We start from the raw sequence: 15,186 nt of genomic DNA on the forward strand, positions 1-15,186 counted from the left end.
GTCTGTGATTCAACAGTCTTACACAGTTCACAGCACTCACCATAGCACATACCCTCCTCAGTGTCTATCACCCAGCCACTCCATCCCTCCCACCCCCCACCACTCCAGCAACCCTCAGTTTGTTTCCGAGATTAAGAGTTCCTCATATCAGTGAGGTCGTATGATACATGTCTCTCTCTGATTGACTTATTTCGCTCAGCATAATACCCTCCAGTTCCATCCACATTATTGCAAATGGCAATATTTCATCCCTTTTGATGGCTCCATAATATTCCATTGTATATATATATACCACATCTTCTTCATCCATTCATCTGTTGATAGACATCTTGGCTCTTTCCATAGTTTGGCAATTGTGGACATTGCTGTTATAAACATTGGGGTGCATATACCCCTTCGGATCCCTACCTTTGTATCTTTGGGGTAAATACCCAGTAGTGCAATGCTGGGTCACACGGTAGCTCTATTTTCAACTTTTTGAGGAACCTCATACTGTTTTCCAGAGTGGCTGCACCAGCTTGCATTCCCACCAATAGGAATGGTGTAGGAGGGTTCCATGAGGGCCTATTTCCAGCTGTTCTGTTCCATTGGTCTAGAAGTCTGTCTGTATGCAAGTGCCACACTGTTTTGATTACCATAGTTTTTTAATAAGGTTTGAAATAGGAAGACTAAGACCCCAACTTTGTTCTTTTTTCAAGATTGTTTTGCCTATTAAGGGTCCCTTGAGATTCCATATGAATTTTAGGATGAGTTTTCTTTTTCTGCAAAATACATCATGGGGACTTTAATGGAATATCTGTTTTTATACTTTCTTACAGCACAGTTAATTAATTACATATCTGCTTCCTTTATTAGGATATAATCTCCTAGATGTTGGTGATCATTTTCAGTCAATTCTTTTTCCCCTTAACACTTTGTACAGTAGTTGTTCATAAATACTTAATATTTTTTAGTGTCTGCCTCTGGGAAAATGGTTCATTGTGTTTAATCATTAAGTCATACTTTTCATTCTTGAGATCTTAGCTCAAGGAAGCTGTCCTTGACTTCCTAGAACAAATTAAGCCCCCGGCAATGCATGTTTCCTATACTCTTTCTTCATGGAAATTTCACATTTATAATTATATACTTCTGTAAATCCCCCCCCCCCCCCGCACTGGGCAGGGGCACATTTTGCCCTATATCTACTACCATGTCTGGCACATAGTTCGTGCTTAATAAGTATTAGTTGCTGTAACTTTGTTGTCATTTGAATTCTTCCATTTAATTCTTGCTTTTGGAAGCTAACTTCCCTATGAAGTTATAAGTAAAATTAATTAATGTCCTCAGTATACCTCCTAGGCTCTCCAAGGACAGATTGTTTTTGAAAGTGAATCATATAGACCTGAGCTTTTTAGACTAAGTGTGCTAAAAATGTAAAATGATAAAACTTGTAATGTAATAAAGTAGTTGTCCCTAGCAAATATCCTTGCTAATATTTATTTCTGTTTTTACATGATTACGAAAAGCTGAGACATGTAAATTTTATATTTTAGAACCAACCAGTTTTGCTTTTTGGACGACCTCAGGGAGATGGTGAAATTCGAATAACTACCCTAGACAAGCATACGAAACAAGAAAGGTGAGAAAAGAGCAATACTTATTTTCATAATAAGTGGTTAGTATCAGAAGATTGAGAAAACAATTCTAGGACAAAGGAGGGAAGCAGAGGAAGAAAAACAAGGGGACAGACCAACCTATGGTTTTCTACAATTTTCTCATAGATATGTTAGGTCTTTTCCTCTATGTTTTGGTATCTGTTGATTTGTCTAAGTTCTTAAGAGGGATATGATAAATACAGAATGTCAGCTGAGGCTCAGAGGGACACACTGAAATGAGAGTAGAGATAAAGTAATAGACAACACAATTGTTTGATTGCTTTTTTTGGTATACATTTGAAAACAACTAAAAAGACAAAATACCCTAAGAATTAAGTCTAAGTGGGAATCATTTCGCGATATTTTCTTGAGGGAAGTTCAGGTTAGTGAGCTTGGCCTGGTATCCCGAATTATATACATGCGATTGCTAAACTGATTGATTTGGTTAAAATGGCCATTTTCCGGAAACTTTGAACCAGGAAAGTTAGCCAGCAGGGGGCAGTGTCAGCTCTTCCAACTTGATACCAGGCTCTACAGGTAGCTCCCAGGAGAGACATACCCTTTTCAGCCTCTCCAGGAAAATAGTCTTTGAAAGTGATGCAAGTATTAGAGCTATGTGACTGTATCATTGTCATTATCATTATTTTAAAATGTATACATGTTAATTCCTGAGAATTTTCTAAAAGATAAAAATATTGGTTTTGGATGATAGGATTACAAGTTTTTCTCCCCCAGTTACACTGTTGTTAAAAATTAAGAGAAATATCAACACATAAATATAACCATAATTTTTCTAATTTGCATTTTGCTCATATGCTGCTCAATTTGTGTTTCAGGTGGTCCATAAAATCACGAGGAGCGACATAGAGGGTAAAAGTGCAGGTTCCACAATTAGATCTGGGTGTGAATCCTGCTCTGCCCCTCATTAGCTATGTGACCTTGAGCAAATTATTTAACTTCTCTAATCCTCAGTTTCCTCCCCAATAAAATGAAGATGAAAATAATACCTCAGCAGATGGTCCTGGGGATTTAAATTAAGTGAGTCATTTTGTGAAAGGGATGGACACTTCTCAACACATTCTGGCCGACTCCTCGAAACATCAGAAGTTCACTGCTATTGTTCTCATTAGTGTTCTGTAAATGTCTAGGATTTAAACTGAAAAAAAAAAAAAAAACTGCTCCTGGACACTTTAAAGTGGCTTATCTCAGTTGTTCCTTACAGCAACTCTGTAATGAGTATATTCTTACTATAATTTTGCGTATTTTTTTAAATGAAACTAAGGTAGAGTAAGGCCATTCATTCCGTAAAGTAGTGCCAGGGTATGTATAGTTCATTCTTTTCAGCGTGCAATACTGCCTTTGTCTTTAACTCAAAGAAACAAGTGTGGTTGGTTTAATTAAGTTTTACCAAGGAAAAGTTAACATACATGCTTGCAAACCATTTTAAATCTCTCTTTCTTTCTTTCAGGCATATCTTCTTATTTGATTTGGCAGTGATTGTATGTAAAAGGAAAGGCGATAACTATGAAATGAAGGAAATCATAGATCTTCAGCAATACAAAATAGCCAACAATCCTACAACTGATAAAGAAAATAAAAAGGTGAATTTTTGAAAATTAATAACCATGATTTACTCATAACTTTGACCATTCAAGGAAAGGATGCTAATACATTAATGTGAGAGGGCTTATTGACGCAGGTGATTTTTCTTTCTAGAGGTTGATTAGGAGCAAGCCTCTGTGAGAAATAATTGGACAGTGCCACAACTGTTAATGATCATCTCTAATGCCTTAATGGTCCTCTGTAATGCATTTGGCATAAGAACTGTTAGAGATATAAAGTTGACTACAAAAATCTGATTGTTCAGAGTTTGTATGCTGTTAATGTTATGAGCGGTTTGTGGATGATTATGGTGGTGTTCTAGTGAATTTGGAAGCGTGATGTTATTACTGAGTGATACATATTAACCTGAGGAATATTAATTTCAACAGTGGTCTTATGGCTTCTACCTCATCCATACCCAAGGACAAAATGGGTTAGAATTTTATTGCAAAACAAAAGATTTAAAGAAAAAATGGCTGGAACAGTTTGAAATGGCTTTGTGAGTATTTCTACCTTTAAAAGTGCTTTTTCTACTACTTAATCTCTTACGAATGATGAACTGTCAATAAATGTACTCCAATCCTTGTAGCATATATACGGAGACTGTGGAAACACTTTGAGCATGAGTGCTCCTCAGCTGTCTGCTTAGTAACTTTGGTCTCCTAGGAGAGAGGCTTTGGCAAATTTCTTCAAGAAAAAGAAAGAGGGAGCTCTAACCTTCCGTTTGACTTTCTTCTCATGGGTAAATTTTAATTCTTTAGCTTTCTGCAGCCCATGAAAATATTAACAGTTCTAATGATAAACCTTTGATGTAATTACCATATTTTATATAGCTCTTTAGACTAGAAATAGCTTGGAAACACAAACATTCATACTTGCACATCTTATTTTTAATAGAAAGATTTGTTTCTTCCCCTCATTTGTTTTTTTAACTCATTTATTGTTCGAGTCCTAGATAAATTTCTTGATGTTTTCAATGAATGTTTTAAGGGCTTGATTTCTTTCTGTGTTCTTTCCTTTTATGGAAGTGGAAGCTCAAGAAAGAGGTGGGAAATAGACCTGTTTCAAAAGGAATGGCATAAAGAGATGTAATTATACAAGAACATGTTATTAAGGGGTTTCTTTTTAGTTTTGATGTTTTTGGATTAAAAGGTGCATAGTGACCCTTGTTACGAAAACATATAGGTCACCCTGAAATTGAAACTGTTAGCAAAAGGTGAAATTCAGAAACAAACAAATAAACAAACACTTTTGTGATTTGCTTCATTTGTATTTTAACACTGTTTACCATTTGTGGACAAATTCTATCAGGCTTTTTGTTTGTTTCTTCTTTTGCTTTGTTTTAAGAAATGCTCATGTTAATATGGGGGTAATATTAGAATGTTTTATTGTAGTTCTGAAGCGAGAAAAACAGATTTTCTTGAGATTATTTTATCTAACATTTTGAGTGAAGTGATTGTGCTGCTAGAATATTTTTAAGCTCATAGAAAAATTCTGGATTCAGCAGTAACCACTGCCATGGGTTGGCTGCATAGTCTTAGCTAAATTCATTATCTCTCAGAGCCTTGGTTTCCTCCTTGGTAAAATAAGGATAATAATAATTTGAATTTCAGATAATATGTTTCAGGCAGAGTGCTAGCCAAATAGCACACCAGCAGTCATATGGTATTGAACAGTAAGTGATATCTATTGTTAGCACTATTATTGTTTTATATTTAGGATCTTATTACACCCATGAGGACTTGTAAAACCAGAAGGCACCATCCCAGTATACCATTATGGTCCTAATAATGTATTGTTATTGATCACAATGGTGAAGCAAAAGGGGTTAGTGTGCAGGGATGGCATGGCTATACCGTAGGTCCCCTTTGGTTGGGGCCTGAATGATGAAGTTGGTGGCCTCTGCCCAGTCTCTCATGGATAGTGGGCTCCATTGTAAACCCAGTGTGCTGTTTTAATTAGGTTTCAAGTGGTCGACTTGTCTACCTGGGTTTGGCGACAATGGGCAAAGGCAGAGCTGATCTCAAGCCTTTGCTCTTGTGGGAATGATTCTAGGCCAGTATTTTCTTATGGGTTCTCTTTGGATATATAATCTTCAGATGAAGTGAAAAACTTTCTGCAGAGGAGGAGAGTTTAATTTCTTGTCCAGAGCAGGCAGGCTCCATGGACTGTGTGATAGGCATGCCAGTTAGAATTTTGTTCATTTGCCATAAATGAAACAACTTAACACTGGATACAAGAGATTTGATAAGATGAATGCTGGGGTAGGTAGACGAGGGGGGTGGTCTGGTGGCTCACTGGGGTATCCTCAGGAACCCAGGCTCAGGTCTTCTGCTCTCCATTATCAGCATTTGGCTTCTGTACTCAGGGTTGGTCTCTTTGTTGTCCAAGGTCGCTGCTGGAGCTCCGGTTATAAAATCTACATTCTAGGCAGCAGAAGATGACTCCTTATTTTTAAGGATGCCTTGGAGATATGCCACAAACTTCTGTTACATAATACTGACCAGAACTTAGCCATGTGGCTACATCTGTCAAATACAATCTTTATTCCAGGCAGAATTGTGCCTACCTGAGAATCAAGGTTCTCTCATGGAAGAAGGGAGAAATTTGTGGTTGTAGAAAACTACCAGTCACTGCTTGATAGCTATATCCCTACAGGAGAATGGATGGATTTAAATTGTCCCACCACGAGAAAGATGGCTGTACCACGCCCAGGGAAACTGGGATTCTTAATCTTTGAGCGTTTTCCAGGCACCTCACCAATATAATTAAACCTCCAAGTGGCTGTTTGTATTTCAGAATTCCATTGACTGCCCATGCAGATGGTGAGAGGGTGGAAGTACCTTTTTTGAGAATTGCTCAAAGTCGAAGTCGAGGGCTTCTATAAGCAGGGATGATGCCAATTATGGCAAAGTAAAATTAGTCAGGATTTTACTCAAGCATCAGAATATTCCATTATTTTATTTCTTCCCCTCTTTTTTGAAGCTCGTTATGCAGGAAAGCCCTGCTTCCAACTCTGTAAACAGCTCCTGTTTGTCTTGTGCTCAGGAAAATAGAATAATCTAGGTTGAGTCCTGAAGCTTAGGAGAATATTACCCATGGTTCAAATTTTGCTATTTTATCCATTATCTAAAGTTCGAGTACTCTTCTTCCCTAAGCCATGGGGAATAAAAGAAAACTAAGAAGCCCGGCTGCATTCATGACAGCCCATGAAAAACAATAAGCCTTGGGTACTTCCTCAAGCCAGCTTCTGCCAGTCTCTTTAGCATTAACATGGGATACCGAGGTCCTCCTAGAGCATTCTGGAGTGTTGCTTTAAGGAACTCAGGGAAGGAAAGGGAGGCATCGGTGGGAGGGTGGTGGGAAATCAAGGGAGGTGATATTTTAAGACTGATGAAATGCTTGCCAGTTCTATTTTCAGAAGATGGCAGTTCTGCTGTTTATAGGATGATTGGATCATTTTTATTTAAAAAAAAATTGCAAATCACCTTTAAGATGTTTAAAATACCACTTTTAATTTAGAACATTAAAAAAGACCATAGAAAAGCATGAATACCAATAAACAGTAAGTATCCAGTAAACGCAAATCATCTCCCCAGAGGTGACCTAAATCTCAGCCTGTGTCTTTCCCAAACATATCCCATCCCTGCTCAATAACCGTGTTCTCTGACCTTCGGCCGTAACCATTTCCAGCATTTAGAATATGCAGTGAACCACATCAGAACTTGGCAAACCTCCGTAAGAAAGGCTGAACAAAGAGAAAATCAGCAGTGACCCACTTGGATAGGGCAGGGAGAAGAATGTTTTTTTCTTTTTCTCCTGTGAGAAGAAGGGGTAACAGGACGGATTGCTCTTGAGGTTGTTGGAACAGTAGTGGAACCAAGGAAGGTTGGGAGCCATAGTTCTGGGGGACCCCACTCTGAAGAATGTATTTAAACCTTTAAAAGACTGATGTATATACATTGTTTATTCTTATTTCCAAAAGGGCTTTTGTCACTGTCCCTCACAATTCCATTTAGTTTTCTGTGAAATAAGATGGCAAATATTTTTATTAGCTTAAGCTAGTTTTCATAATGATACAGGAGAATATGGATGTGAGTGCCTATAGCAATGTTCAAAATATTGTTAGGAGGTTTCTGGGTGTGTTTTCCCCCGATCCCTTATATCCAGTGTGTTTTTATGAATTCTCCTGTTAGATTTAAATTGATAAACATTGTCATACCCATTTTATAGCTCAGGAAACTAGTGATCACAGCAGTGTTTCAGCAAACTTGTACAACTTTAATGCTATATCATTTACTATAGAGCTCAGGATCTCAGTTCACAGCAACTTCTTTACCCATCGAGATGCTCAAATAAGCAACTGGACTCAAATCCTGTTATCTCCAAGTAGAGTCAGGTTTCCTTTTTCTGCCCCACCCCCACCCCCACTGTAATTAGGACCTAGAGGATCAGGCAGTTTCTTTAAATGTTCCAGAAATAAGTCAAAGTTGGGTAAAATATGAAATAAATAACTTGAATAATAGAATAAGGCTTTTTAAAGAAGGAGAGCAAGAAAGAAAAAGTAAAATTGGAGGTGAGGGAAGTATTGCAAATGGTAGGAAGTGGTAGATTCTGAACCAGCCTCCGTAGTGTTTACTGAAGGGAACTGAAAGGTTGCCTTGCCTGGAATTTATTCTGACTTGACCCAATTCTTGAAATTCTAACAATTGATATTAATCCCTTGAATAAAGTTCCTTGAAGGATGCATTACCATTATTCCCACTATCTAAGATTCCTTCACTGTGTACCATATGCACAGTGCTACATGGTTTTCCGTAGAGGAAGAAGAACGTAGAGAGATTAACGTGTGCTCAAAGATTAGCCCAGGATACTTAGGGCTAATTCCTAAATTAGCAATTTCTTGCTAATTGTTAAATGCTAAGACTGTGGTTGTGGGGAGAAGAGTTGGAGAAGGGGATATGGAAATTATAGAGCCAGGAAGGGACTCTGGGGCCAGCGGCATTGTCATGTTGGACATCTGGAAGGGCAGCCCCTGAGTTTTGTTTCCCAGGATGAACCCCTGAAAAGAAGTGCTCTCCAACTAGGGTGGGGCAGGGGGCAGAAATCTAGCCATTAAACTCCACAAATCGCATTTGATCTGAGTCACAGTGTTTCTAATTTATTGCCCATTTGCTTCCAGAAGGAATTTGAGGTCACTCACCATAAAAAGCACACATGCCACAGAATTAAAAAGAAAAATTTAAATAATCAGAGGTCAAACAGAACAATGTTTCAGAGCCTTTTCCTCACACTCAGGATCTACTAGATAAGAATAGTTTCCTGAAATTTACCTTCCATAGTTTGTATTATAAAAGCAATGAGTATGTTGTTCACATTTTAAATATGAAATTATATTTTATCAAAAATAATTTTAAAAACAAAATTTGTATTAATCTAAAGATATTGCTCAGATATTTTGGATACCAGAGAGATAATTACAGGAGGAAATTATATTCATTCTACAAGTACTTACTGAGCACTTGCCTTCTTGCCAGATATTATTGGAAGTCCTGGGCGTATAACAATGAGGGAGGTATTGCAATTGAATTTAAATACTGTAATTTATAAATATAATTTTTAGTTAATATATAATGGATTGGATTTAAAGACTGAACTCTTGGATATTTCTAGCCAAATCTTATCTTCTCCCAGTCCCATTTGCTCAAGTGTAAATAGAAGGAAGCCCAAAAAGTGCCCTTCTCTCTCCCCCTGTGGTCAATTTCTCCCCAATCTCTGCAGACTGAATCTGACCACTTGCTTGTAATTTTCGTGCTCCCCTCCCTGGTTAAAGCATTTCACATCTCTAATTAGCTCTGTCCTCCTTGCCCTCTCCTTACCAGTCCACTCTTCAGGAAGCATCGAGGGTGATCCAGTTGTGGCCCGCCCTACATAAAACCCTTCGTTGGCTATTTATTGCCCTTGGTATAATCTCAACATTCTTGCCAGGACCTAAAGGCCCTCCCTGATTTTATCCTGCCTATCTTTCCAGCCACATCTCATATCAGTTTTACCTGTGCTCATTTTGCTGTGGTTAGATAGAGTGGATTTCAGTTCTTGGAGAATTCACAGGCCTCAGGCAACCACCCTTGAGGCTTCCCTACCCAGGATGGTCTTTCCTCCTGTTCTTTATCCTACAGATCTTGGCTTAAAATATTACTTTGTGAGAGAGATCTTTCCTGACCATTATGCTAAATTAGTAACCTTACCTCCCCAGTATTCTCTCACAATTGTAATTATATGGCCCGACAAAAATTATCCAAGGGTAGTATTTATAGCCTTCCCTCCACCCCTCCACCCCTGCTTGTTAAAGAAAATCTGTTATGTGCCTGCCCAATTTCACCTATCTTTTCTCCTCCTAAAGAATAGGGATTCCTTCCTGCTTACTGAGAGAGAAGCTAAATTGAACTGCCTGGCTAATGCTGGGAGAAAGGAAAAAAGAAAGCTTCATGGTTCTGGAAACAAAGAAAATTTGGGGTTTTGGTGTGAATGAGGCTCTGGAATAGCTATGGGGTTTGAGGAATTTAGAAAGGGGAAAAGCACCTTTCAAAATACGTATCTGTGGATTCTGAATTTATATTCCCTTTTATGTCTTTTGAAATGTTAAATAGAGAATGCAATTGCTTTTTGGTTATTTTGGTTTCTGTATGTGTACTTTTAAGGGGCCAAGGCCAAAGTGCCTGGGCCCTTTGGTTGATGAGGTCACCATTGGATCTAGCTGTCCATTTCATGGGTGTTTCTCCCCTGGACTAAAAATACATCAGTGGCAGGCATCTTTTTTCACGTGCATGAGGAGTCCCTAGCACAGCTCCTGGCACATAGTGGAAAATCCTGTTTTTATTGTAGATCTGAAATTTTACTCAAGTTTTCTGATAACAGGGCAATATAAAAAACAACAACAAAGACTTGATGGGTTAAGGATTCCTATTGTATAGAATATCATAACAGCCCTTGAGGGAAAGAAACTTTTTCTGGCGTGATAGGGAGGCCTTATAATTTGGATTCTTAGGTAGGAAACCCTGAAAAACATACATTCTCCACTAAGCAGCATGAGATTTTTTGAAGTTCTAGAAGTTGATGTTACATATAATTATTTTTTCCTTAAATTAGCCTTCGAAAATGAGATTGCAATTTCTTGAAGGCATTTTTGTAGCTACCCAATTTGATGCTTCTAGGTTGTTTCTTTTTGTCTTTCCATATCTGTTTCTTTTTGGCAGAATGACTTAATGTTTGGATGGAACTTATAGAACCAACCAGGATATGGGTAATTTCCACATTACCTGGACTCTTTCACATATGCTGACCTAATCTACAGTTTGGCTGAAAACTGCAGAACGATATGCAATTCACATGCTGTCTGGGCCTCCTTGTCTCTGGGAGATGTGGGCAGAACTTGGCCCAAACTCCAGTTCCAGGGTCTGAGGTGCTCAAAGCCCACCTATTTCCTCACATTTCTCTCTGTCCCAACTCCTGACCCAGAAGAAATGCAGTCATGGCCTAGATTTTGTGACACTGATGGGTGGCACAAGAGAGGCTCATTTCATGCACGTGTTCCCTCTGCCATTTCACCGGTCTCCTTGACATCCTCAGTATGACCCTCTTTACTATCTGCTGCTCCCTGTAGTGGACCAGTTATGCCTGGACTCACTGTTTCACCTATGGGGCCTGACTAGTCAGACCAGAGAGAGCACACCTACCCTAGCCATCCTGGGATTTAGAGGAATAAAGCTTGTTATGTTACATCAGTTCAAGATTAAGAAATCTGCTGAGTGTCTCAAGTGGAGATGCTCTTTGCTATTGGTTGGTGAGTGATCCACGTTTCTAATAGAATATTAAAGTTTTGGCTGCGAATTTGACATTCTTTTGTACACATTGAAAAGACTGACTTTGTTTATACTTTTGCCTAGATTCCTCCATCTACGTAAAGCTAAGTCAGAGAATTCTATAGCAAGTTCCAACTACTGCTACTACTATTAGTACTATTATTTCTCCTTCCTCTTCTTCTCTCTTCTTGTTCCTTTTCTTCGTTTTCTTCATTAGGAGGTCTGTTTGGATCTTCTCAAATACATATATATGTATGTATTTGTATATGTATATACATACACACATATATTTATATATATTTATATATATATAAATGTGTCTTTTGAGACTACAAATTTCATCTCTTAGAACAGGGGCCAATGTACTTTTGTTGTAAGGGGCCAGAAAGTAAATATTTTAGGCTTCGTGGACCATATGGTCTCTGTCACAATTACTCAATGCTATCATTGCAGTAATAACAGAGCCATGGATACTGCACTACGTAAATGAACAAGCATGGTATGTTCCAGTGAAACAGGTGGTGGGCCATATTTGGCTCATGAGCAGTAGTTAGCGACCCCTGTGTTACAGCCCAAAGATGATGATTTAGGCCTAAGGAATGTAGTGAGTATGTGCTACCACTAAATGATCTCAGCTGTAATGGAACCACCCTCTGGCCTTCTGTAGTAGTGTGATTTTTTAATTTAATTTATTTTTTTGGTAGCACTAATTCCTGTTTAGGCCATCATGATTTAGCTACAGAATTTATTCCACCAAGACCAAAGCAAAGATACCTGGATGTATTATCTGTGTTTGACATTATTTGGTACTGTCCAAATGAATATCAAAATATCTGCCCCCAAAACGGACTGCACCTATGGGTATCTGGTTTCATTAAGTTTTATCATAGGGTTTATTAGAAAGGACTACGAGGCCCAAAGAATCCAGGCCAATAGCAACAACACAGTAAGCTTTTTCTTTTCTTAATAGTCAACCACATCAACAGAGATAATTTTGTAGTCCGTGATGGCTCTTTGTGCTCTTGGGGCATTTTCTTTGCAGCAGTAATGACATTCGTGCCTGTTATTTATTCTGAAATGTCTTCCCTGGAGAGCACACCAAGGAAACCTAGAAGGGGCAAAGGAAGACTATAGTGCTGTCAAGAGTTGGCCCAAGGGTGAGCCTTCCTGAATGAGCCATATGTGGGAGTGACATTTTGACTTTGCTGGCACCTGCTTTGGCATTTTCTGGGTGTTCCAATCTTGTGTAAGTGTCTGCTGGAAACTGGTAGCCTTACAGGCATATACTACTAAAGTATCAGTCCACAAAGCATCTCTGTACTGTCTGCCCACATTTTTGGAGAAATTATATTCTTTAAAAACAGCCTTTTACACCTGGGTGGCTCAGTTGGTTAAGCGACTGCCTTCGGCTCAGGTCATGATCCTGGAGTCCCGGGATCGAGTCCCGCATCGGGCTCCCTGCTCGGCGGGGAGTCTCCTTCTCCCTCTGACCCTCCCCCCTCTCATTCTCTCTGTCTCAAATAAATAAATAAAATCTTAAAAACAAAAACAAAAACAAAACAGCCTTTTATTCTTTCTCCTTAAAAGGCTTTCATTACCAGTTTTTAATATGAAGAATTTGTTTATGGAGATGAGATCCATGCTGACTTGATCCCTTGCGCCTGGGCTGTGCTGAGTCTCATGGTACCGACCCATTCACATTAATCTCCCAAGTTGAAGCCAGCTCAGCTCTCCCTGAATCTAATGTATTATCTGTAACCTTTCAAAATTGGCAGTTAAGTCAGTGTAGGGAACTAAACCGCAGTTTCCTGGCAGCAATAAAAGGAAGTGGGACACGGGACAGTGCTCAGAAAAACCACAGCTGTCATTAAATGGAGTCTTTCAGTAGCCTGTTTGATCCAGAAACATGTAAAAGCATTTCATGCATGACAAAGCATTAGTAAATATTAAATAGTATTCGTGTTCTGTTATTGCCTAGTGGTGCTCAAACCTCTCTCCTTTTTCTCCGGTTATATTTAATACTTGCTTGACATTTTTCTGGCATTCCTGAGCATGCTTATAAAGAAGTCCTAGGGAGGAAGAGGAATGGGTAGGTATCAAAATTTCCATCAACCAATAAGCATTATTCCGCTAAAGCTAAATGCAAGTAACATTGTTAGGCTGAATTAGTGTTGGTTTCCCCAAGCTTTTGTAACAGACCCTTTGTTGTGCTTTTCTTTTTTTCTTTCTTCTTTTTATATGAATAATAGTGTAAGCAGAACCAGGACTGTTTAACCTGACAATGGTGGTCACTACACTGACTCCAATTTGGGTAATGTAAATAACACAAAGAGTAAGTTTGTTTCGGAACTGTTCACTGTATTGAGTCAACTATATATATGGTTTCCTCTAAGAAAATGACATGACCGGTGAAATCTGTAATAGTGAGCAAGCTTTAATTTATAAGTCTAAACCTAATAGTTAATGTCATATGTACTACTTTTAGGATATTTTTTTTTTATAAGAAAGTACTAGATCATAGGAATTATTACTTGGGGCTGTTCAATACAAAATAAGCTTTGTTTGAAGATTGGCAGTCCTTACAATGGAAACAATGGAAGAAACTTTTTCTTGCTCGTAAGAGTGAGCAATAACAGTCTAGTTGGAAAAATAACGAAGTCATGCTTGAAACAGTTATTGAATGAGACTAAGTACTGTATATCTTTATTTGTTCATGTATTTCTTGAGCATCTCATATCCGCCCAGGAGCTAGTCTAGGCAGGATGGATATAATGATGAATAAGGCAAGTTTTCTTCTCTCATGGAGTTTACATTTTAACAAGGCATATTTTCAAGTCAGCATTATAATGTCCCTGCAAAGCAGTGGTAAATTGCAAGGTAAATGGAAGCTTATATCACACATTATTTGAAGTGAGGAGAATGGAATTGGAAATGTCAACGTAGAAAACTCCAGTGCATGTTATACTACCAGGCAAATTTTGAAAGTTAGTGACCTCCTGGGGGTCTAAGAAAGGCATACGCGACTGAAGTTTTTGCTCTTTATTTAGAAAAAGAGTCATTATATGTTAAGTATATGTTGTTTTGCTTTAAATAATTAGGAAAAATGCCATATCCCACTGATATGTAATTTAGAAAAATTAATTTGTTGTAGGTGATTTCTCTCCCATATGCTCTGAATATCTGTTCATAATTATCAAGATCCCCAGAAGCCATACTGTTTTATAAATTCATGGACACTTGGAAGAGGAGTTTGAAGTTCCTCTATTCCAACCATTCAATGCTCAAACCTTTCCTGTAACTTCTTTCCATGTGTAGTTTGTGCTTGAATGCCTCTTGTGATGAGGAACTCACTACCTCTGAAATAATTTGCTCTTTGTTTAGCTTTGACCATACAAAACTCTTCCTTACAATGAGTTGAAACCTGTCCAAGTATAATTTTCTAATGTGATTTCTTGGGCCCAAATAGAACATGTCTCTTTCCTCTGTTGGTAACCCTTCAGATATATGAAGGTAGCTATTCCTCCAACTTTGTGTTTTAAACATTCTTTCCCCTAAATAAAAAGAAACTTAATTTGGAAAGATGTTTTCATTAACTAGGTTAGTTGAATGCTAACCTGGATCAGATAAAGGTATAGGTAAATTGAATGTTTAATTTCAGTCCAGTATTATGGACAAGGTGTGGTGCTAGCTGCTATCATCCCCCACCCCCCCAAAAAGTAAATGAGACAGTTTTAATCTTCAAGGCATTTAGAAATCAATTTGGGGTCTTCTGATTGAATTATGCATAGCATTTTTTCTGACTCTGAGTATTATAAGCAAGATTTCAGATTTTAATTCCTTCATGTTAAAGTATTTAGAGTCTGGTAGCATACAGGGATAATTCCTTACTCTTATATAGTGCTTTATAGTCTCCAAAGCATTTTTGGATAATACTTCATTTGATTATTAAGGAGTGCTCTGAGGTAGCCAGGAGGTATTGTCTTTTAAAAAAAATTGAAAAATAGAGGAGAGATTAAGTGTTTTGTGTGTGCTTTTTTAGTTAACAAGTGGCAGAGACTGATCTTGAATCTCCATCCAGAGCTTTTTCC

At 38.1% G+C, this 15,186-nt stretch overlaps 1 protein-coding gene across 1 annotated transcript in view; it reads left to right on the forward strand.

The window, feature by feature from the left end:
- The window catches only part of VAV3 (vav guanine nucleotide exchange factor 3), a 357,055-nt gene that overhangs the window by 197,579 nt on the left and 144,290 nt on the right, over window positions 1-15,186 (forward strand). Inside the window, exons 13-15 of the mRNA XM_035017895.1 lie at window positions 1,533-1,618; window positions 3,103-3,235; window positions 3,626-3,735. Of these exons, the coding sequence (XP_034873786.1) occupies window positions 1,533-1,618; window positions 3,103-3,235; window positions 3,626-3,735 (329 nt within the window). The remainder of the gene's footprint in view (window positions 1-1,532; window positions 1,619-3,102; window positions 3,236-3,625; window positions 3,736-15,186) is intronic.

This window comes from Mirounga leonina, unplaced genomic scaffold, assembly GCF_011800145.1.
Source record: "Mirounga leonina isolate KUSES-001 unplaced genomic scaffold, KU_Mleo_1.0 Mir_173, whole genome shotgun sequence".
In the NCBI taxonomy this organism is placed as follows: Eukaryota; Metazoa; Chordata; class Mammalia; order Carnivora; family Phocidae; genus Mirounga; species Mirounga leonina.